This window comes from Ovis canadensis, chromosome 10, assembly GCF_042477335.2.
Source record: "Ovis canadensis isolate MfBH-ARS-UI-01 breed Bighorn chromosome 10, ARS-UI_OviCan_v2, whole genome shotgun sequence".
In the NCBI taxonomy this organism is placed as follows: domain Eukaryota; kingdom Metazoa; phylum Chordata; class Mammalia; order Artiodactyla; family Bovidae; genus Ovis; species Ovis canadensis.
This window is the reverse complement of record NC_091254.1, coordinates 84,313,992-84,336,175: the sequence shown is the minus strand read 5'-3', so window position 1 is coordinate 84,336,175 and position 22,184 is coordinate 84,313,992. Positions and strand designations below refer to the sequence as shown.

The 22,184-nt window shown below is 42.2% G+C and overlaps 1 protein-coding gene across 2 annotated transcripts in view; it reads left to right on the top strand.

Moving 5' to 3' along the window:
* The window catches only part of LOC138446662 (ATP-binding cassette sub-family C member 4), a 188,176-nt gene that overhangs the window by 39,128 nt on the left and 126,864 nt on the right, over window positions 1-22,184 (top strand). The window contains exon 4 of one of the 2 annotated variants that reach the window (XM_069601880.1): window positions 5,662-5,886. The exons of the other annotated variant lie outside the window; for it this stretch is intronic. Within the exon in view, the coding sequence (XP_069457981.1) occupies window positions 5,662-5,886 (225 nt within the window). The remainder of the gene's footprint in view (window positions 1-5,661; window positions 5,887-22,184) is intronic. 2 annotated transcript variants of the gene reach the window in all.

Here is a 22,184-nt window from a genome sequence, read left to right as displayed (position 1 = left end):
ACCTGCAGAGCAGACCTGCTGTGTGCGCCCTGCAGGTTCTTAAGAGCATCGTGAAAGTCGCACAGTCGTGTCTGACTCTGCGACCCCATGGACTATAACTATACAGTCCATGGAATTATCCATGCATTGCATGCCGATTCTTTACCAACTGAGCTATCAGGGAAGCCCCTCTTAAGAGCATAGCACTAGCCATTAGGTGTTAGTAATATCCACAGTGATGACCTTGAGGCACAAATGAGGGGAATGCTTTTCAATCGTTTTCATTTTTAAAAGCCTATGTTAATTTTTATTATAACAATTAAATTTTTTTCAATTTCAGAACGGTAGACTACAATATATTAGTTTCATGTATATATTAGTTTCATGTTTAATGGTGATTAAACATTTCTGTACGTTACAGAATGTTCACCCTATTAAGTCTAGTTACCCTCTATCACCATACAGAGCTATTCCAATATTATTGACTGTAGTTTCTATGCTGTACATTACATTCTCTTGCCTTTTTTATTTTACACCTGTAAGATTGTACCATTTAATTTCCATCACCTATTCCACGCATCCCCTCAATCTGTTTTCTGTTTGAAGTCAGGAAGTAGGTAACTCATTTTTACAAGACTGCATTTATAATGGATCAGATTTCAAAAATCTGGCTAGAACTGATTTTTTCATTACTGTCCATAAGAGTGAGCTTTTATGAATGCCTTTTTCTCAAGAGTTCTCGTTCTGCTATGATCACCTCTGAGCAGTGACGAGTTGTCCAAGCTCTTTGTGAAACCAGCCTCTGCTGTTAAGAATACAATAGGTCTCTTCCTGGAAGTTTTGTACAGTAAAGTGATCATAGCTTATATTTGTTTTGATGCTAGTTTCAGAGCACTCTGAGCTGTTGTAACTTATTTAGTTGTCCCAGGATTCCCCCAAGGGAGGCAAGGCAGGTATTTCCATTGATGAGGACCTGGGGGTGCAGGAGGGCCCAAGAGGGGCCTGGGGCCATGTGACCCGCAGGTGGCCAACCTGGTTTTTGAAGGACAGTGTTTTAATTCCTAGACCAGTATTCTCTGTGTTCTGTCCTGAGACTTCCTCTCCTTCCACAGCCTCCACTGAAGAGTCACAGGTTTAGTTGCTAAGCCGAGTTGTACTCTTGCAACCACATGGACTGTAGCCCTCTAGGCTCCTCTGTCCATGGGATTTCCCAGGCAAGACTGGAGGGGTTGCCATTTCCTTCTCCAGGGGATTGAGCCCAGGTCTCCTGCATGGTAGGCGGATTCTTTACCGATTGAACCACCAGATCACAGAGCCAAGACTTTTTTCTGACAACAGCTTTGTACTCCTCTTTTTGCTGCTTCCTGCAGTGTGGGGTTTTCTTTTTCCCTGAAGATTTTAAGGAACATTTCAAAAATAGAAGACTAGAACAAGGTAGCAGAATCCATTACCCTAGAATCTACGTTTTTGGAGTAAAGACAATTTTGAGCTGCCTGTTTTTTGAGAAGTAGACACAGGAAGGAAATCTCCATTGGTAAGGGCTTCTTCTGCTCTGTACCTGAAAGAGAATGTTGGCCCTGAAACACAAAAGCTTTTTGTCAGTGGAGAATGGATTTGCATAATGAATCCAACTCTATCTTTCTTGCTTTGTTTACTCTGGGTTGCCTATTAACCTCTCATGAGCCCCCCTTCTGCGCCCCACCCTTTAGCTGGAATGTCAGGACTTGGGTTCATATGGGTTTTTCTTGGAAGTATGATAGATCTCATGGAATTCTAATTAAAACCCTTTGTGGTCCTTGTAAATCATTCACAACAGGTCTGTCATCCCCCCAGGCTCAGCTGGCTTGACAGTGTAGGACTGGAGGATCGCAGATGCTTACTTGAGGTTAGTTTCTGCATCCAGAATCTTCCAGGGAGGGAGGACTTAAGTCTCCATCCCTAATTTTTTTTGTGAGTTTTGGGGGGCTTCCCTGAAAGCTCAGTTGGTAAAGAATCAGCCTGCAATGCAGGAGACCCCAGTTTGAGTCCTGGGTTGGGAAGATCTGCTGGAGAAGGGATTGGCTACCAGTATTCTTGGGTTTCCCTTGTAACTCAGCTGGTAAAGAATCTGCCTGCAGTGAGGGAGACCTGGGTTTGATCCTTAAGTTGGGAAAATCCCTTGGAGAAGGGAATGGCTATCCCACTCCAGTGTTCTGGCCTGAGGAATTCCATGGACTCTATAGTCCATGGGGCCGAAAAGGGGCAGACACGACTGAGCGACTCAGTCACTCAAACCAGTTTCTAGGGGCTGGGCTACAGGCCTCAATGCTCTCATCTCCTCTTGAGTGATGTACCCAGGATGAAGTCCACTGTGTAACAGAGGAGAGAAAACTGATAGACCGGAACAATTTCCCCGGATTCACTGCTTTCCCTCTTAGCTCTGGATCTTTCTCAAGTCTAACATTGTCATCTCTTCTCCAGTTTCTGAAGATTAGCTGCTTGTTCATTTTCCCATAAGTTCACCTGCTTATTTCCTTCTCTGTTCAATGGTTTCTAGTTCCTGTGTGGTTTTTTTTTTTTTTCCCCTCATGAATCAGAGATAACAGTTGGGTAAGAAATGTTTAAAGCAGCGCATGTGGAATCATAGATGAGGAACTACCCACTGGGGAATTTCTAGTATCAAGCTGTGTAAGAAGTTCCCCTAAAAACAAGCGATAGGGTCACATGGGAGGTGTTCTCCAGAGGCTGAATACCAAGGACTCCACCAAGCAATATCTGTTTCAGAGACTCGAACCTTGAACCATGGGGTGTTGTGTATTATATTGGGATCTTGTAAAAACCCTTTTTGGCTTTGCAGTTGTGAAATATGAAGGGATTATAGGAGTAATTTTGACCTTGTTCCTGTTTATCTGGAAAGTTTTCATTTGGCTACTTGCAACTTTGATACTGAATGTTTTCTCAGTTGTTTTATTTCTCACTCAGTTGAGGGTTAGGGTCAAGAACAGACAGAAGTGTGGACACTTTGGGTCATGGACCAGATATACTCCTTAGTGAGACTGTTTGATCAACTGAGTTATTCAAGTGGTGGCCTCAGTGAAAAAAATCAAGGTGCTAAGGCAGTAGTGATCCTTATTTTACAAAAACTCAGTTTTGCTGAATTTTTTACTTCTGTTGGTATTCTCTTTGGTGGGTTTTCAATGTTAGGCTCAAGTGGAGAGCTGAGTCACAGACGACAGTGATTCCAGAGATAATCATAAGTTTTAGGAAAGTATGGGATGGCGGCCGTTACCACTGGGCTTCTGGTGCAGAGCTCCAGGTTTGTAGGCTGCAGCTGTGGACTGCTCTGGGTCATACCTGGGCTGGGACTGCCTTTGTGTACAGTTTGACATTCTTGCTTCTCTGTGTAAGCCTTCTTCAGACTTCTATCTCAGTAAACTATAAACAGTGTGTTTTGCAATATACGATGTGAGGGGCTTTTTAAATAAGCTCTTCATGCCCCTTGGGATGAATCATGGGGCTTGCTGGAAATATAACGAGCCTTTGTATTCTTGGGAAATCTTATTCTCATATGATCATCTTACTCATAAATATTCAGCTAAACAGCATTCACCTTCTTTTCCCTACTAGAAGAAACCTTCCATGACCTTGTGAAAGGCAAGGCAGTCAGTGAATGTGTGGGTTTGTGTGTGCAGAGCAAGACATGAGTGTTGGGCTTCCGTGTTGCATTCCTTTGAAAAACGGAGACAGCTTTCTGTGAATAATCTGATCAGGAATTAGTTGACTGAGCAGAAAATATGTGTTAGTTTTGTTTGCTGATTGAAGTTTTTGATCCTCCTTCCCTTCCTCCTGCATGTGGCTTCTTCGGCTTTGGACAGACAGAGAGAGTTATCAAAAGCAAACCCATCAATTATTTACCCTGTCTGTATTATTAAGGAGGGATTGCTTAAAAGGAAAAACTGAATTCTGGAAAGATTTCCAAACTTTTGGCATTTTGTCCTTTGAGAATTCTGGAGGAAATGATGTCGAGGGCCAAGGTCTTTACTTTTGGTGACTTGGATTTCTTGAGTGTTTGGATTTCCTTGGTGAGAGAGAAGGGGACCTTCAAGGGACAACAAGGGGGCAGAAGTAGGTTGTGGGGTGGAGTGTCCGTTTGGCAGAGTGGGCAAGTTTTGCAGTTTTTTTGACGATAGCTTTGGGAAAGAAAATTGTTTTCCCTATGCCATACTTAAGATATAAGTCCTAATGCTTCCCAACTCATTGGTTTAGAATTGTAGTTTTTGCCTTGGGGAAAAGAAGATTGGTAATATGTATTCTAAACCAGTACCTGTAGTGTTTGGCAGATGAACCATGGACGACATCATTTTTTTAGCTTGGTGTCTGCTGTATTTAATTTTTGGCTCCAAGGAATATCCCAGCTTCTGGGGTGGAGAGACAGTGATACAGTGTACCCTGGGGCTGGGATCCTGGGAACCTCCCAAGCCTGCTTTCTTCAAGAAACTCCAGCAGAAGCTGGGCTCCATTCTCTTGATCCCTGTTTGTGTAGAGTTCAGGGTTGGAAAGAGGGGATCTGTGTTTGTTCCAATGTCTCAGTTCATAAAGGCTCTTGATGAGTTGTTGTTTTTTAATATTTATTTATTTGGCTTCTGCAGCAGGTCTCAGTTGTGGTATATAGGATCTTTAGTTGTTCAAACTCTTAGTTGTTACATGTGGGATCTTTTTCTTTGACCAGGGATCGATCCTGAGCCCCCTGCATTGGGAACATGTGGTCTTAGCCACTGGACCACCAGGGTAGTCCCTCTTGATGAGTTTTTGATGTATTTGTGGGAAGGCTGACGATCTCCCTGTCTTACTCCTGTGCCGTCGTCTTCAGCTTCTCCTCCATAAAGGCTCCTAAAGCTGACAGAGGTGGCAAGAATGGTCCTCCCGTATGTGAATGACCTTAAATTTCTGTTGGGTTGGGACACTGAGAATACAGGGGACCAGGAGCAGGCTGCCAAAAGGGCTTATCCACATGGAAACAAATTTCTTACCTTTCTTATGCTCATCTGAAGCCAAGAGTCACTTGGTATTTTGCCAAATGTGTTCTAAGGCACTGGTTATAATATTTATTGAGCATCCACAATGTACTAACCACAGTGTACTAAGGCTTTATTTTATTTATCACATTTTTGCTTAGGTTAAAACTGTTGTCTGCTTGTCTTACAGAAGATAGTGGATCTGTGGATTTTTTCTTTAGGTTAACTAGGAATGTTGCATTTTGTCAAGACGCCTTTTTGACAAGTAATAATAAAAGTAAAGCGTGTGTTAAGAAAACCTGGTTTGGGGCTTCCCAGGCGGTTCTAGTGGTGAAGAACCCGCCTGCCAATGCAGGAGACCTAAGAGACCTGGGTTCGATCCCTGGGTCGGGAAAATCCCCTGGAAAAGGGCATAGCAACCCATGGCCTGGAGAATCCCATGCACAGAGGAGCCCGGCGGGCTACAGTACATGGGGTTGCAAAGAGTCGGACATGACTGAAGCAACTTAGCACTTACGAATCCAATTAGCTTCAATCTTCCAACTAGATTTTATGATTTAAGGTTTGAGGGCTGAATAAAGTCTTTGCTCTGTCGACTGAAAAAAAGAAAACCCAACAAACCAAAGCCTAAAAGAAAACCTGATTTGGCTTGTATGTCTAATGAAGATTTTTTAAAATTTGTTTTTAGGAAAGTACCAGAGTAGTTCAGCCCATAATTTTGGGGAAAATTATTGGTTATTTTGAAAACTACGATCCCTCTGATTCTGCTGCTTTGTACGAAGCCCATGGCTATGCCGGGGTGCTGAGTGCCTGCACGCTTGTCTTGGCCATTCTGCACCACTTGTATTTCTACCACGTCCAGTGTGCGGGGATGAGGCTGAGAGTAGCCATGTGCCACATGATTTACCGCAAGGTAAGTGTCACTCGGGACCAAAGTGTGTACCTCTCGTGAAGTACCAGAAGCATGTTGGAGAAGTTCTCTGTCAATTACAAATTTTATAACTAGTGAAAATCATGAGTCACTGTTGTACACATGTAACACATAACATTGCACATCAAGTATACTTCAGTGAAAAAGTAAGACACATTGTACCCAAGAAGAGCATTTTCTTTTAATGATTATGCTCATTTACACTATGCTACGGAAGTTTGCTCTTTGCATCCAGTTGATATTGTTTAAGAAAACGTTAGGAAAACATAATGAAGAGATTTGTATTGAGATAAGGTCAGGACAGCTTTTGATAATATTTATTCACAGGCTTTTCGATACTATTCAGTAAATTTATAAAGAAGTCTATAAGCATCAGAGATATGACGTTGATTTTCAATGTTTTCATGCCGAAATCACATAGTGGTATTAATGGAAATTTTGTTGTTCATGAAAACCTTTATTACAGAAAGTTGTATTTACTAGAAAGCTTCTGTAGTTGGATCTGTAAAATTAAATCTAGAAGGAAAGAATGTATTTGAGAAAGGGAAGGCTTATTTTTTTCAAACATTGCATGTATTCATATTCATTATAATTATGTTTACTAAAATATAAATGGAATCCATGCCACATATAGACACACTCATTGTGTTATATAGTTGTGATTATTCATAACAGTAGTAAAGATAATAGATGTTTGTATAAACCTTGAAAATTTTCATTGTTTTTAGTAACTTTGGAAAGAATTTGTTGGTTGCCATTCATGTTTTTCATAATAGATTTCCTTTTTTTCTTTAGTAAGCATTATAGCAGTTTTAGTATGACCTGGTTTGATGTTTTTAGTGCTTTTGTGCTGAGAAATACCCATAAAATTACTCCATAGGTTATCCTGGTCTTTACTGTAAAGGGAGTGAGGATTTCAGGTGGATTTATAGAGAAATTGCCAGTGTCAGGAGCTGAAGTGCCCTTTATAAACTTACTCCTGGTATCTCTGTCCTGTTTACTTTTTTAAGAAGTTTCATTTGACTGTATTATATACTTTGAAATTTACTGAGATAGCAGACACACACACAAAGGACAACAACATTGTCAGTGTGTTAAGTGGCTTTACTATAATAATTTTTGCCATTGTATCAGAGCGTCACATTGTACACCTTAAATATATACAATTTTTATTACAAAACAATTAAAATTGTCATTGAAGTCTAAAGCCAAACAGTTTAAATTGAAATTATCAGTTCTTTCATCTACTTGCTATAAATTCTAGACTTCTGCTTCCTGGGGGTACATTTGTTGGCAAAATGTGACTTGTCTCCTCATTTTCCCTTGAGCGGAGTCTTGTTAATCTCAGGGCTGTGTCATACCTGGGGGCCTGGCATCTCACTGTCTGTGTTTGGCTGCAGCATCTGAGCCAGTTTCCTCCTAGGTGTTGTGGAAATGGCCGTGGTGCCCCTATACTCTGGTCAGGGCTCTTCCTTTTCTACCATCAATCACGTTCCTTGATAATCTATGATACTGTCTACTATTTAAGAGATAGACACTCTGATTCCCAAACTTTGGCTAGATGTTTGTCTTTCTAGATCATGCTTAGCTCCCGTAAATAAATAGGAAATATCATCAGACCCACATTGTAAAAATCTTTTGTTAGGTCTAATGGTTCAGTGAAATAAAGCTCTCTCTTTGCTGCACAGGTGAGCCAGGGTCCACCTGTTTTCTTCCTCTTGGCCCTGACATTTTGGAACATTGCCTTTGGGAAATCCGATCTGGCCCTGGCACGTTTGCTTAGATGAATGTAAACATCTCCCAAAGCCATTAATTTGCTGGCTTGATTAGGCTAAGAGAATTGTCCCTTTACAAAGTCAGGGACTGTTGGGGTAACCACAGACATAACCAGAAATTCCAGAAACGTGAGAAAGAACTGTTTCCTCCTGCACAGCCTTGCATCTAGGATCCCACTGGGGTGGAGAAATTCAACACTTCTTTGTAGGTTACCGGCGGACTGATTCCTTAGAGCAAAAGCTGGTGCTTCTGAACAGCTCTGAAAGGCCCCTTGGAACGATTGTGGTTCATGCTCAGGCCCCACCTCCTGATCTCTGGTCCTGGAAAGAAATCAGCTTGGGTGTTATAAATTGTTGCTAAGTCACAGTTGTAACTTTGATCCTTTGGGATATATCCTATATGTGGGTGACTTATTTATTTACCTTTTGACTGCTTTGGTAAAATTACTTTTGATCATTGCTACAATTTTTTAAAAAATTATAGTAAAATATACACAACATCCAGCTTACCATTTTAACTTCCTTTTAGAAAATTAATATATTTATTTGGCTGCACCAGGTCTAATGAACCAGCCCAATGAACCAGGGCTCATTGGGAGTGCATAGTTATTAGCTACTGCACCACCAGGGAAGCCCCCATTTTAACTCTTTTTAAGTGCACCATTTAGTGACATTAGGTTCATTCACGTTTTTGTTGCAGCCATAAATGCTATTCATCTTCAGAACTTCTTCAGCATCCCAGACTGAAACTCTGTACCCATTAAACACTGACTCCCCAGCCCCTCACCACCATTCTACTGCTCTGAATTTACTGACTCTAGATGACTCAGGTGTCAGAATTCAATTCTCTTTAAAGGCTGAATAACATTCCATTACAGGTCTATACAACATTCTGTGCATCCTTTCATCTGTTATTGGACATTTTGGCTGTTCCTACATTTTGGCTGTTGTGAATAATGCTGCTGTGAACATGGGTGTACCAGTATTTGTTCAAGTCTGTGCTTTCAGTTCTGAGTGCATCCCCAGAAAGTTGAATTGCTATATATACTATATGCTAATTTTATCTTTAGTATTTTAAGGAACTGCCAGACTCTATTTTATTGTGATGACATTATTTTACATTCACACTTGATCATTGATCTTTCTGTTTGACTTGAGGACTAAATGAAAAGTTTTTATGAACATGACATTTCATTTGGATTAGTAACTCCAGTTGGTGGTCTGTTGAAGCAGCTCAGGTGTCTATTAAGATTCCTCAGATCTCTAGGGCATTTTTTTCCAAAGTTCTTACCGAATACTGGGATTATGCAACATGGGTTGTGTTTTTTTGTGAAGTCAGCAACTGGCATTAAGAACACAGATCCCTCAAAGGAATATGTTTTAAACCTTGTTGCATCGATCCATTCACTGAAACTACTAGTACTGTACCTTTAAAGGAATGATTCTTTGTAGCAAAAGAAGAAAGATGTAGTACACTGAAAGGTAATACCCTAAAGTTGGTCATGTGTGGATGTGAGAGTTGGACTATGAAGAAGGCTGAGAACCGAAGAATTGATGCTTTTGAACTGTGGTGTTGGAGAAGACTCTTGAGAGTCCCTTGGACTGCAAGGAGATCCAACCAGTCCATACTGAAGGAGATCAACCCTGGGATTTCTTTGGAAGGACTGATGCTAAAGCTGAAACTCCAGTACTTTGGCCACCTCATGCGAAGAGCTGACTCATTGAAATCTACTCTGATGCTGGGAGGGATTGGGGGCAGGAGAAGAAGGGGATGACAGAGGATGAGATGGCTGGATGGCATCACTGACTCAATGGACGTGAGTGGGTGAACTCCGGGAGTTGGTGATGGACAGGGAGGCCTGGCGTGCTGCGATTCGTGGGGTCACAAAGAGTCGGACACGACTGAGCAACTGAATTGAATGGGGCCGGATGACATGATCTTAGTTTTCTTAGTGTTTCGTCTTAAGCTGGCTCTTTCCCTCTCCTTCTTCACCTTCATGGAGAGGTTCTTTACTTCCTCTTCAATTTCTGCCATTGCAATGGTATCATCTGCATGTCTAAGGTTGTTGATGTTTCTCCGTCCTATCTTGATTCCAGCTTGTAACTCATCCAGCCAAGTGTTTCTCATGATGTGCTCAGCATATAGATTAAATGAACAGGGTTTAAACCTTATATTATCTCATTTTAGAAAATTGCCAGGAGTCCCTGGTGATATTCCCAGCATGAGTCACTTATCACCTTTACAGTGAGACCAGTGTCTTAATTCCTGTCTGTTTATGGTTAGAACACAGAAAAAGGAGTACTCCCCCAGCTTCAAATCTCAAAGGGTAATAACTCCCCAAGCTTAGAGCGTGGGAGGTGGATCTGGAATGGGAAAAGATGAAAACTTAAAGCAAGCTGAGCCTGCATTGAAGATAGTTGTCCAGCCCAAGTCAGTAGTGACAATGTCTCTTTCGTTTGCCAGTCCTGTCCTTGTCTTCATGCCTGAATGCTATGGATGTTCAGACCTGGGACAGGCAGCATGACAGTGTCACTAATCAGGATGGTCTTATACGATGGCACAGAGATTTTAAGAAGCATGCTTTCCCACATGAGTCCTGATAATGGGATGGTTTGCTTCCAGTGCCAGGTAAAGCCAGAGCAGATAGTCAGGGAGGTCACTGAGTGTTCTCTGCTGCCTGTTACCCAGGGCAGATGTACCTGCAGAATCTGATCAGTTTGCCAGACTTCTTAATGTGACTGATATCTCATCCTAATTCTCTTTAGTGTTTGTTACCCAAAGGGTGGTTTGCAGGAGAGATACGTCATTCATTGTTTCAGCTTCTAAAATGACTTGATTCCCTGCAAACATCCCAATTTCCCTTTATCTTTTGTTGTAGATCTGTAGGGCTTTCCTGCTGGCTCCATGGTAAAGAACCCACCTGCCAGTGCAGGACGGGTTCAGTTCCTGGGTAGGGAAGATTCCCTGAAGAAATGACAACCCACTCCAGTATTCTTGCCTGGGAAATCCCATGGACAGAGAAGCCTGGCAGGCTGTAGTCCTAGGGGTACAGTCCTTGGGGGTACTTGACATAGTGTTTGAAAAACAAAAGTATTCCTGAATATTCGTATATTCTGTATTTGGAAATTTGCCTACTTGCTAATGTTTATATGTAATTCTAAAAATCATTCTAAAATTTACTTATAATTCTAAAAATCATTTAAAAAATTGGGATACTTTCCCGGTCTTCTGCCCATGTTGATACAGTCCCTTAAATTTCTTGTCATCTGACATGCATATTCCCAGTGGGGTGGAATGTGTTTCTGCTTTCATACTGTGGAACAGATGGCGTCTTCGTGGTCTCCTTGGTGCCTTGCTTCTCATATTTTTGTTCTTTTCGGGGGGAGTTTGCAGCTTAAGAGTGCTGAAGTGTTGTCTGGTGTTCCTATGCAGAGGACTGTGATGTGTCCCGCGGGGAAATATGTGTGTCGGTGAGCTTGGTTCAGGTAGTGTTCTGGTGCTGCTGGCTGTGTTTGTGTGAGGCCAGTGTTTGTGAATTACCAATGGCAATTAAATAAGGTTAAATAGAAAGATAACACAAAAGAAGGTCATCTAAGTGTGGAGCAGTTGATGAAGATGTTTTTACCAAAGGCTGGCAGAACCCTAGCCCTGTAGTTCCCTTAGGAACAATTAGTATTCACTTAGGTTCCTGTTGTTGTTTACTCTCTAAGTCCTGTCCAACTCTTTGTGACCCTGTGGACTGTAGCCCACCAGGCTCCTCTGTCTGTGTGATTTCCCAGGCAAGAATACTGCAGTGGGTTGCCATTTCTTTCTCCAGGGGATCTTCCTGACCCACAGATCGAAATCTTCTGCATTGACAGGTGGATTCTTGACCGCTGATCCACCAACAAAGCCCTAATTCACCTTTGTAGTGACCATAGATTATGACTGCTGATATTCATACAGTACAACTCAGGGAGGTTGTTTCTATACATTAGCATCCTGCTTAAAGAAATATTCGTACTTACCTTAGATCCGTTTTCAGCTTTCATCTAAGCAGTGTAGTTCTAGTTTCAAAAGTTTGTAATTTGGGGGGACTTACATGCTCTTTGTATCCACACCATTTCTATTTCATGGTTTCAGGTAACCATCATCTGTCTCAGTGAAGGACTCTTTCTTTTTCCTTTAATCCTGTCTCTTAAGACCCCTTCCTTCTTGGGATCATTTCCCATCTCTTTTGCAGACACTTCTTCAGTTCAGTTATGTTTTAAGATCAGTGATGAGGACAGCAGGCATCCTTTCTCCTGGAGCCTGAACTGGAAGGAAGTAGGTGCTCTTTCAGGGTGCCAGGAGTGGTCAAACTTGGCAAACTCCTCTGGATAAATGAAGCCTGACTTTAAAAACAATCTGTGTACCGAGTGTGCTAAGTATGAGAAGGGAAGGTTCACCCCCTGCAGCACCTCTCTCTTCATCCACCCTTCCTGTTTTCCTCTCTGAGTTTGCTGCTTGGATTGTGGAAAGAACATGATAGAAAGTTTTGTTGCTGAATCAGCCACGTGATATCGTGTTCATAGTTCCAGAACTTTTTGTCTTTTATTTAAAACAATTGTGTTTCAGTATAGACACTATATTGCTTTAAATTTGGCCTGGACTTGGGGGCTTCCCTGGTGGCTCAGACAGTAAAGGATTTGCCTGTAATGTGGGAGACCTGGGTTTGATCCCTGGGTTGGGAAAATCCCCTGGAGAAAGGTATGGGAACTCACTCCAGTATTCTTACTTGGAGAATTCCATGGACAGTGGAGCTAGGCAGCCTATAGTCCATGGGGTCACCAAGAGTTGTACTCGACTGAATGACTAATGTTTATTTTACATGTGGAATGACAGATATTCAACTGATTTGGGTTATGAAACAGCGATTTCTTATGGTCAATCTAATATCTTTTTTTACGAGTTTGCAGTTATATTTCTAAGAGACCAGGATGTTGAGGATTGTTCAAGTGAGACAGTGTGGTATTTATGAAAATACAATGACGCTCTTATAGCATCTGATACCTTGTTTGGATTTTATCTTCTAATGGTATTTTCTAACTTCCAGAAAAAATTAGAATGTGCTAGTAATGTTTCTTGCACTGTTTAGCAGTTTGAAAAAATATTTTCCCCCTTTATTTCTGATATAAAATCACATTTTGTGAAGAGTTAATCTCATCAAGGAGCCTTTGGGTAAAGATTTACTTTTCTGGTGGCAGGAGATTGAGCAAAGCAGGTTAACGAAGGAGAGGCTGTTTGGTTTAAACCGCTTTGTTCAAAGGATATATTTCTGTTGCTTGAGAATAAAGGGTGTCAATTGTATACTGCCTACCATCTGGTAACTACCTGCTATGTGGGGTGCAGTGCAAACTGGAAGGGAAGACGTAGCTCCACGGTTCCCAAACTGCTGCACTAAGATTCATGAAAATTTAAAAACACTGATACCCGAGCCCTCTCTACAGAAATCCATTTTAATGGCTTGGGGAGGTGGGTGGATTCTATTTATTTCTGGCCACATGAACTGTGGGATCATAGTTAATCATGGAGTCTTAACCACTGGGATAGCGGTATTTTGTTTTGTTTTTGGCATGGGGGAGTTTTAAAAGGTACCAGGTGATAGTGATAGGCCTCAAATGCATTTTTAGCTTAGTTTCTTTCTTGTATCTTATAACCAAGATCTTCTGATACATTGCAGTAGCATGTGCATTAGATGTTTAACGTTTGTCGGTGCAGATGCCCTTTTGAAATTGCAGCTATAAACCTGAAGGATGGTGGCCATTCTGTAGTTCCCCCATGGCTCAGATTCTAAGCTGGGCATCTCCTGTGCACTGAGTGATCAGGTTCTTGAATCAGGTGCACAAGTATTTGCTAGACGACAGTGTGGCAGGTCAGATAGGAGAGAGACTGGGAGTGTAGACTCTGAGTGAAGTCAAACCTGAGATCCAGTCTTGATTTCGCTGTCTGCTGAACTGTGAGTGAGTGGAATCCACTTCTCAGAGCCTCAGTGTCCTGAGTTTAAACACTGAAGGAGAGAACATATGCTTCATGAGGTTTTTGTGAGCACTGGTTTTGCAGAGGACCTGTTAAGAGTCATGTATTCAGTATAGGAGGGTGGAAGGTCATACACACAACAAGATTGAGTGCTTTTCTTTGAACCACAGTTTTCCTCTTTGTAGACATTAGCCTGAGGCTAACTGCTCTGAGCCTACATTTCCTCATTTGTAATAGTACCCAACTCTTATGGTTGTAGAGAGGATTAAATGAGCCAGTCTTTGTAAAGCATTTAACGTAGTGCTTGGCCTTTAGCTAGTGTTCACACATTCCCATCATCTTGATTACTGGCAGTCAGTCCCCGAAGGCTAGAATACCTACAATTAGACGAAATAGAAATATGGGTGTTAAGTGATAGACAAGTGTACAGACTTAATGGTTTAGGAGAGGACCCCTTCGATGGGTGGAGTGATGTGCGCACGTCTGTTATTCTGTGTCAGTGTGTATGCCTGCAGGGGGCCAGTCCATGCATGGAGCAGTGTTCCAGTAGAAAGCCAAAATGATTTATTCAGGGAATTGTAGAAGCACAGTTGGCGTAGCAGGAGGCTCCAACATACATCTAGCAAGGAGCATTGGGACCAGAGTCTTGATCATCAGCTGAAGGCTGTTGGAGTTACTGAACTGGTAAAGGGGAACCCGTGGAAATTTTGATTAAGGTAGTAAATGATCAGAGTAGTGATTTAGGAAAATACAATGGAAGGCTGTTGTGTGTGGGTACATGTGGAGTTGTGAGTCAGCTGAAAAAATGATTGGAAAGGACATCACGTCTGGCTATTCATTCCTTCATTTCATTCTTTATTTTGCCCATTTAGTGAAGAGTTTAGTGAGAGTGGTGGGTCATTGAAAGAAAAGAATAATGTCTTATTTCATCTCATACGTGAATTGATGTAATACAGTACATGTTAGACAAAATAGCAAAATGAATTACTTGTGGACCTTTTAATGCATTACAGTATTCATCAGAGATGGAGAAAAGAAAGGATTCAGCTCGCAGGGGTTTATTATAGAAGGGGAGAAAAGTATTGATTAGGAAATCCTAGTTCTGATAGGAATCCTCAAAGGCAGTCTGCCCTGAAACTTCAGCTGTTTCGTAAGCATCGCTGGTTTGCTTACCATTATTCCAAAATTTGGGAGGAAATACCCCAAACACCACCATCCTGTAATGGCAGGCATCATTTTTGTAGATTCTTTTCCAGTCTTTATCCAGCGACACATAGTAATGGACTCACTGTGTTCGCTAGTCTTAGGGTGAAAGATGTTTGTGTTCATGGCCTCACATGGAATGTCTTTTTGATCCATGTGTTTTTCTTGGCTGCATTTGCCAAAGGTACTTTCAGACGGCATTTATTTTGTTGCAGTTGTTTGGGAGACCGAGTTTGATAGCACACTGTTCCACTTGAGCTGTGCCCGTCCCATAGTGACAATATGTGTACCCCTGGAGGTGGGCTGTGTATAATAGGTTTTTCCTAGGTAACCAGTCTGGAAAGCTAATTGCTAATCCCTGCTTTCTTTCACAAATTCCTCAGCAACAACAAAATTCCTATACCCTTCCATCAAAAGTTAATGTAACTAAACGCCTAAGTTTGGGGTATGTACTGTGCTGCGTGTACTCAGCTGTGTCTGACGGTTGGCAACCCCGTGGGCTGTAGCTGGCCCGGCTCCTCTGTCCATGGGATTCTCCAGACAAGAATACTGGAGTGGGTTGCCATTTCCTATTCCAGGTGGGGAGCTTCTCTACACAGGGATCAAACCCAGGTCTCCTGCGTCTCCCTTCATTGTAGGCAGATTCTTCACTATCTGAACCATCAGGGAAGCCCTCTTAGGCTTTGAAAGTCAAAGTCAAAGTTGCTCAGTCATGTCTGACTCTTTGTGACCCCATGGACTGTACAGTCCATGGAATTCTCCAGGCCAGAATACTAGAGTGGGTAGTCTTTCCTTTCTCCAGGGGATCTTCCCAACCCAGGGAACCCAGGTCTCCCGCAGATTCTTTCCCACCTGAGCCAGTAGGGAAGCCCAGGAATACTGGAGTGGATAGCCTATCCCTTCTCCAGCAGATCTTCCCAACCCAGGAATTGAACTGGGGTCTTCTGCATTGCAGGTAGATTCTTTACCAACTGAGCTATTGTCTTTTCCAAGACAAGACTAGAGTATCTCTGTTTTAAGAGGTGGGTTTTTAAATCTCAGGCTTCCCTGGTGGCTCAGATGGTAAAGACTTTGCCTGCAGTATGGGAGACCCAAGTTTGATCCCTGGGATGGGAAGATTCTCCTGGAGAAGGAAATGGCAACCCACTCCAGTATCCTTGCCTGGAAAATTCCATGGAAGAAGGAGCCTGGCAGTCTATAGTCAGACACAACTGAAGAGATTTAGGATTGCACCTCCCACTTGAACATCCCTCCCATCTCCCTCCCTATCCCACCCCTTTATGTTTGAGTTCCCCCAAGTCACAAAGCAAACTCCCATTTGTTACCTTTACATATGGTAATGTAAGTTTCCCTGCTACACTTCCATATAGCCCACCTACTCCTTCTCCCTACAGCCTGAATCTTATGGTTTATGGGATCTTAGTTCCCTGACCAGGGATTGAACCCAGGCCCCCTGCATTGGGAGCATGGAGTCTTAGCCGCTGGACCAGGGAAATCCCTCCCTTAGCATTTTTTAAGGAAGGGGCCTGGAAATCGATATTTGTTTAATCTGTGCCCCGGGAATTCTTAATCATGGAGAAAGTTTAGGAAACTGTACTAGAGAATGGTGAAGGGACCAGCAGACCAGGTCGGGCTGGTGGAGATACGGTATCTCCCTGGAAAGGGAACAAACAGCAAGTATATTCTTTCTCCTTTCCCTGGGGTTTGTGCTGCAATCATGACTCATACCTATTTTTAAACATTCTAATTTTTTTGTCTACCTGTTTTTCATGTCTCCCTTATTCTTCAAAATATTTCACTGCGTTTACAGTTTTTGATTGGTGGTTATTTTCATTTTGGTCTTCAAAGGTCACTGTTCTTTAAATTGTTTCAAACAGTCAAAACATAAAATTGACTAGGTTTGCCGTTTTCAAGTCTACAGTTGAGTCAGTGGTGTTAAGTCCATTCACGCTGTTGTGCAGGCATCACCACCAAGCATCATCAGGTCTCTGTCTTGTGAGTGGCAGCTTTCCATTTTACTTTCTATCTGAGTCTATTCCTCTGTTCGAGGAACCTCACATATGTGGAATCGTCCTTGGATGGCTGGCTTATCACTTTGTCCTCAACGCTAGGTTAGCTTTTTTGAAAGGGTAGAGGTCATACATGTACTCAGTATTCATTGGAAACAATTTACTGTTCATCCCGGCCCTCAGCTGTGGTGATGACTTTGAGTTAGTTATGGAGGAAAAGGAAGGCATTTCAGAGAGACTGGCATCCTCTCTGGGTGCCTTTCCGAGCAATCAGCTCTGCCTTGGTTCTGTTTTGAAGCCTTCATCCCCTGCTTACTCCTCCCTCTGGGACTCATTAGCTGAACTAACCAGGCCGTTTTCTTGCTTGTGACCTCTGGGAATTTACAGCTCTGGATACCATCTGGTATTTTATATGCTCCACTCCAGTGAGTGGGAGAAGGTGAGTTTTATGGACATGGAACTGGGTAAAGAGTGTGTAAAGATGGCTTTCTGGGAGGAGCTTGTGCTCTTGGCTCTGTGCATTTTTCTCCTAATTCCTTCATCTGCATCAGTAAGAGAAATTGAGGCATCGCTGCTCTCAGTACGTTTGGTTGTAAAACTGTATATTGAAAACATTTAGGGAGCATCTCCTACTTTTGTCATTTTGTTTTTCTTTTCTGCTGCACAGATTTCATCTTCTGAAAGCTTCCAAGGGAAGGGTAATGCAACTAGTTCTGTGACATTATAAAAGTGAGCACCATTGATTACTTTAGGTTTATTGCTTGTCCTCAATCAAATTCAACACTTTGCTATGTAGAAAACATTAGGAAAAAGGAAAAACCCTTACAAAATATTACCATTTTGACAAATTCTCAGTGAAATGATTTACCCTTAGTGAGTTTAGAGTGGGTATGTTATTTTCCCCTTCTATTCTTTTGATCTGAAAGGACACATACTAACAATAAAATAATCAGAAAAATAGTTCTCAGTTTAGTTGCTATAAAAGACAGTATATGGCCCCACGTATAAATTCTTACTACTGAACATTCCATTTGAGAAGATATATTATTAATTTTTAGATGTAGGGAACATGATTCATTTAAGGAAAATGTTGATAGAAGTCTCCCCTTCCTCCCTTTCGGGTCACGGTTGATTTGTATTCTCATTAAGACTGTCTTCTCTTGCTGAGCCCTAAATGTATATTTATGCATGTTCTTGGATCTCCTCTCTCTTCATTGTGGAGTTTTCCACCCTTTCTGTGGTTTTCCTCCTTTCTGTTGCCCTAGCTCACCTTGATCCCAACAAGGGTTCTTGGTCTTCCCCAAGTAAAGGGAAATTGCCTAGAGGCCCCAAAAGAAATTTAGGCAAGGTTGTACTGGGGCTCCTGCACTGGTTATAGGAGGTAAAACAGGTTCTCTTGTTCCCTCCCCAAGTGAGGAGGGCAAGTTGATTCCTTATATGGGGTGAGGGTTGTGCTGGGTCTGGGATCAGGCTGGAGGGGTAGTTTCAGTCAGTTCAGTTCAGTCGCTCAGTCGTGTCTGACTCTTTGCGACCCATGAATCGCAGCACGCCAGGCCTCCCTGTCCATTACCAACTCCCGGAGTTCACTCAGACTCAAGTCCACCGAGGCTGTGATGCCATCCAGCCATCTCATCCTCGGTCGTCCCCTTCTCCTCCTGCCCCCAATCTCTCCCAGCATCAGTCTTCTCCAATGAGTCAACTCTTTGCATGAGGTGGCCAAAGTACTGGAGTTTCAGCTTTAGCATCAGTCCTTCCAAAGAAATCCAGGGCTGATCTCCTTTAGGATGGACTGGTTGGATCTCCTTGTAGTCCAAGGGACTCTCAAGAGTCTTCTCCAACATCACAGTTCAAAAGCATCAATTCTTCGGTGCTCAGCCTTCTTCACAGTCCAACTCTCATATCCACACATGACCACAGGAAAAACCATGGCCTTAGGTGGTTTGCAAATCCCTTTGTGGTATTGTGTTCGGGGAGGGGCACATTGTTTTTGCCACACCTTTGGTTTAGGTCCCAGCTCTTCAGAAATGGCAGTGGGTTCTTTTTGTCTTTTTTGTATCTTTTGGTCCAGAATTTGCGGCAACTGCACATGAGCGCAGTTGTTTTTAGTCCCATATAGTTTCTTTGTATTTTGTAGCTCTAGGAGGGGTGTGTCCAGTTGTGAGCTTTGCCCCCTTGCCATAAAAGTTCCATGATCCCAGGCGGGGGGCAGGGGAGTTCCCAGGGTATCATCTCAGTGACTCAAAGCCCTTTGAGAGGATGAGGTCTGAGAATATGCAGAAACTCCTCCTGAGGGGTTCAGATCCTTAGCCTGATCTCAGGGTGGTATCAGTGGCTTCCACCCACCAGTGGCACTTTACTTTAAGTGTTAGTTGCCCAGTTGTATCTGACTCTTTGCAACCCCATGGACTGTAGCCCACCAGGCTCCTCTGTCCCTCGGATTTTCCAGGCAGGAATACTGGAGTGAGTTGCCATTCCCTTCTACCAGGGGATCTTCCCAGCTCTGGGATGGAATTGCAGGATTACTTTTTGAGCCACTGCGAGAGCCTGGGTTGCTTGGAGTCCACATTTTGGTTTTCATGCTCAGAGGCTCACTTGTCAGCTCTGTATACGTGCCATTCTGGTGCCTCCAGGAGGTGCTGTGGATTTAGACGATAGCTAAAGGTACTTGCAGGAGCTAATTGCCACATCCTTCAAAGCTTGTAGACAGCTGAGTAGGTTGTGCTGGTTTGCGGGCCAGCCATGGAAAATCAGGCCAGCAACAAGAAAAAGGCAGTGGAGTTGTGAGATGAGAGAACAGCAGGTGGTTGATCTTGTATTGACTTTGTTTTTTATTTCCTGCAGTGAGTTTTTTTTAATCTACACAACCATAGAGGCAATGTGATTAGTTTTATGGCAGTCTCATTAGTTTAATAGTCACCCATTATGGTCATGCTGGTGGAAGATATTAGGCAGTTTCTGCATCCTCCCCTAAAAAGCAGAGATGAATGGCTTTAGATTATGCAATCATGAAAGCAGGTATGACAGCAACTCTAGGCAACACTCTGGGAAAAATACAGCAGTATTCTGTTTCAGGTGAGCTAAATGTACACTCACCCTAGTTACCTGTTGGAATAATTCCCATTATCTGACATGCACAATTCTAGGGGGCAGGGCCATGAACCAGGAAATAAGCCAAATGCAAAATAAGTGACCAGAGTCTGAGTCTGCTTTCTATTCTGAGTCCTTTAGGTTCTTACTCGGGGTCTGCTACTCTGATTCACTTATGATATTATGATGCCAAAACCTAGTTTAGAAATAGCAGTAGGTAATGGTGAGCTAGTCCGTTGAAGGGATAACCTGATGGCAGGGAAAAAGATATAATTATAATATATGAAAAACCCAAAAACCTTGGCCATTTGGAGCATTCCGTGGGACAGAAGCGCTTCTATGCACTGAGGGTCATCGGCACTGGAAAAAAGTCTTGCTGGAGATGAGAAGAGTGCAGCATTAAAATGGTGAACTGAGTTCTTGTCTTTGGTTTTAAAGGCCGACTGCAGCAGAGTTTGGGGGAAGATGCTGTTCAAATGAACATTGGATTCTTTAAGGGTTAGTACTTCTCACTAGTCTGGAAAACTCAATTCATGTGTAAAGAACATTCTTTTCTCCTCTGCTCCTTTGATGGTGATTTTTGTGTGTCCATATGTGGGTTATGGAGTTTCACATCTGATTCAAAACAGTTGAGAAAGGAGACATTTATTTTTCAAATGGAATGACTAATAGTTCTTAAACTATTTTTTTTAAAAAGTTGATAATCAGTTCAGTTCAGTCACTCAGTCGTGTCCGACTCTTTGTGACTCCATGGACGTCAGCACACCAGGCCTCCCTGTCCATCACCAACTGTCGGAGTCCCCCCAGTCCCATGTGTGTTGAGTCGGTGATGCCATCCAACCAACTCATCCTCTGTCGTCCCCTTCTCCCACCTTCAATCTTTCCCAGCATCAGGGTCTTTTCAAATGAGTCAGCTCTTCGCATCAGGTGGCCAAAAATATTGGAGTTTCAGTTTCAACATCAGTCCTACCAATGAACACCCAGGACTGATCTCCTTTAGGATGGATTGGTTGGATCTCCTTGCAGTCCAAGGGACTCTCAAGAGTCTTCTCCAACACCACAGTTCAAAAGCATCAATTCTTTGGTGCTCAGATTTCTTCACAGTCCAACTCTCACATCCATACATGACCACTGGAAAAACCATAGCCTTGACTAGACGGACCTTGTCTCTGCTTTTCAGGCTGTCTAGGCTGGTCATAACTTTACTTCCAAGAAGTAAGCATCTTTTAATTTCACGGCTGCAGTCACCATCTGCAGTGATTTTGGGGCGCAGAAAAATAAAGTCAGCCACTGTTTCCGCATCTATTTGCCATGAAGTGATGGGTCCGGATGCCATGATTTTAGTTTTCTGAATGTTTTCAGAAAACCAACCTTTTCACTCTCCTCTTTCACTTTCATCATAGAGTTCTCTTAATTGTCCCATATGTAATTTCTCTACTCCCTATCCTCCACCTCCCCATAAATAGATCCCTGCTTCAATGGAATGAATACTTCACAATTCATAGTATTGTTCTTAATGGCCATGTGGATTCTAGAATAATCAGTAATTAGATTTTGAGATTGTTTTCTAATTTTTAGTAATTTGACATTTTGATCATTTCCAGATTTATATATTAACAAATAGCAGTGCAAATGAACCTGATTAAAGCCAAACCTTTCGAGACAGCCTTAATTTCTCAGGGTGTGTGCATTGCAGAACTTTTGATATGCCAGGTTTCCTTCGAGAGTTAACTGCTTATATTCTCTTTGGTGAAATGAAATGTTCCTACACTGCTGCCAAACTTGGATGTCATATTTTGAGTATATTTGATTATTAACAAATTTTCATTAACATTCTGTGTTTCTTTTGTAGTGAATTTCCTGTACATATCCTTTGTCTCTTAAAAAAATTGGTAGGCTTTTATAATTGTTAATCAATATTTAGAAGTTCTTGATTTATTAAAAGTTAATAACTTATTAATTAACTTAACTAATTTAGGGTCTGACTTATAGAGCAGATTTGTTCCAGTTGGTTTGCCTTTTATTATTCTCATGGTAGAACTATTTTGCTTCCACAAGGAAAACAAATTTAACCAAATAGCGATAATATCCCCTTGTAACATGTTAAGTAAATATAGAACTAAAATAATAGCATTAGTTGTTCTGTTGTTTTCTCTAAACTGGATGTGAACTGTTTTTACTATACCCTATAGACGCGGGTTCGATCCC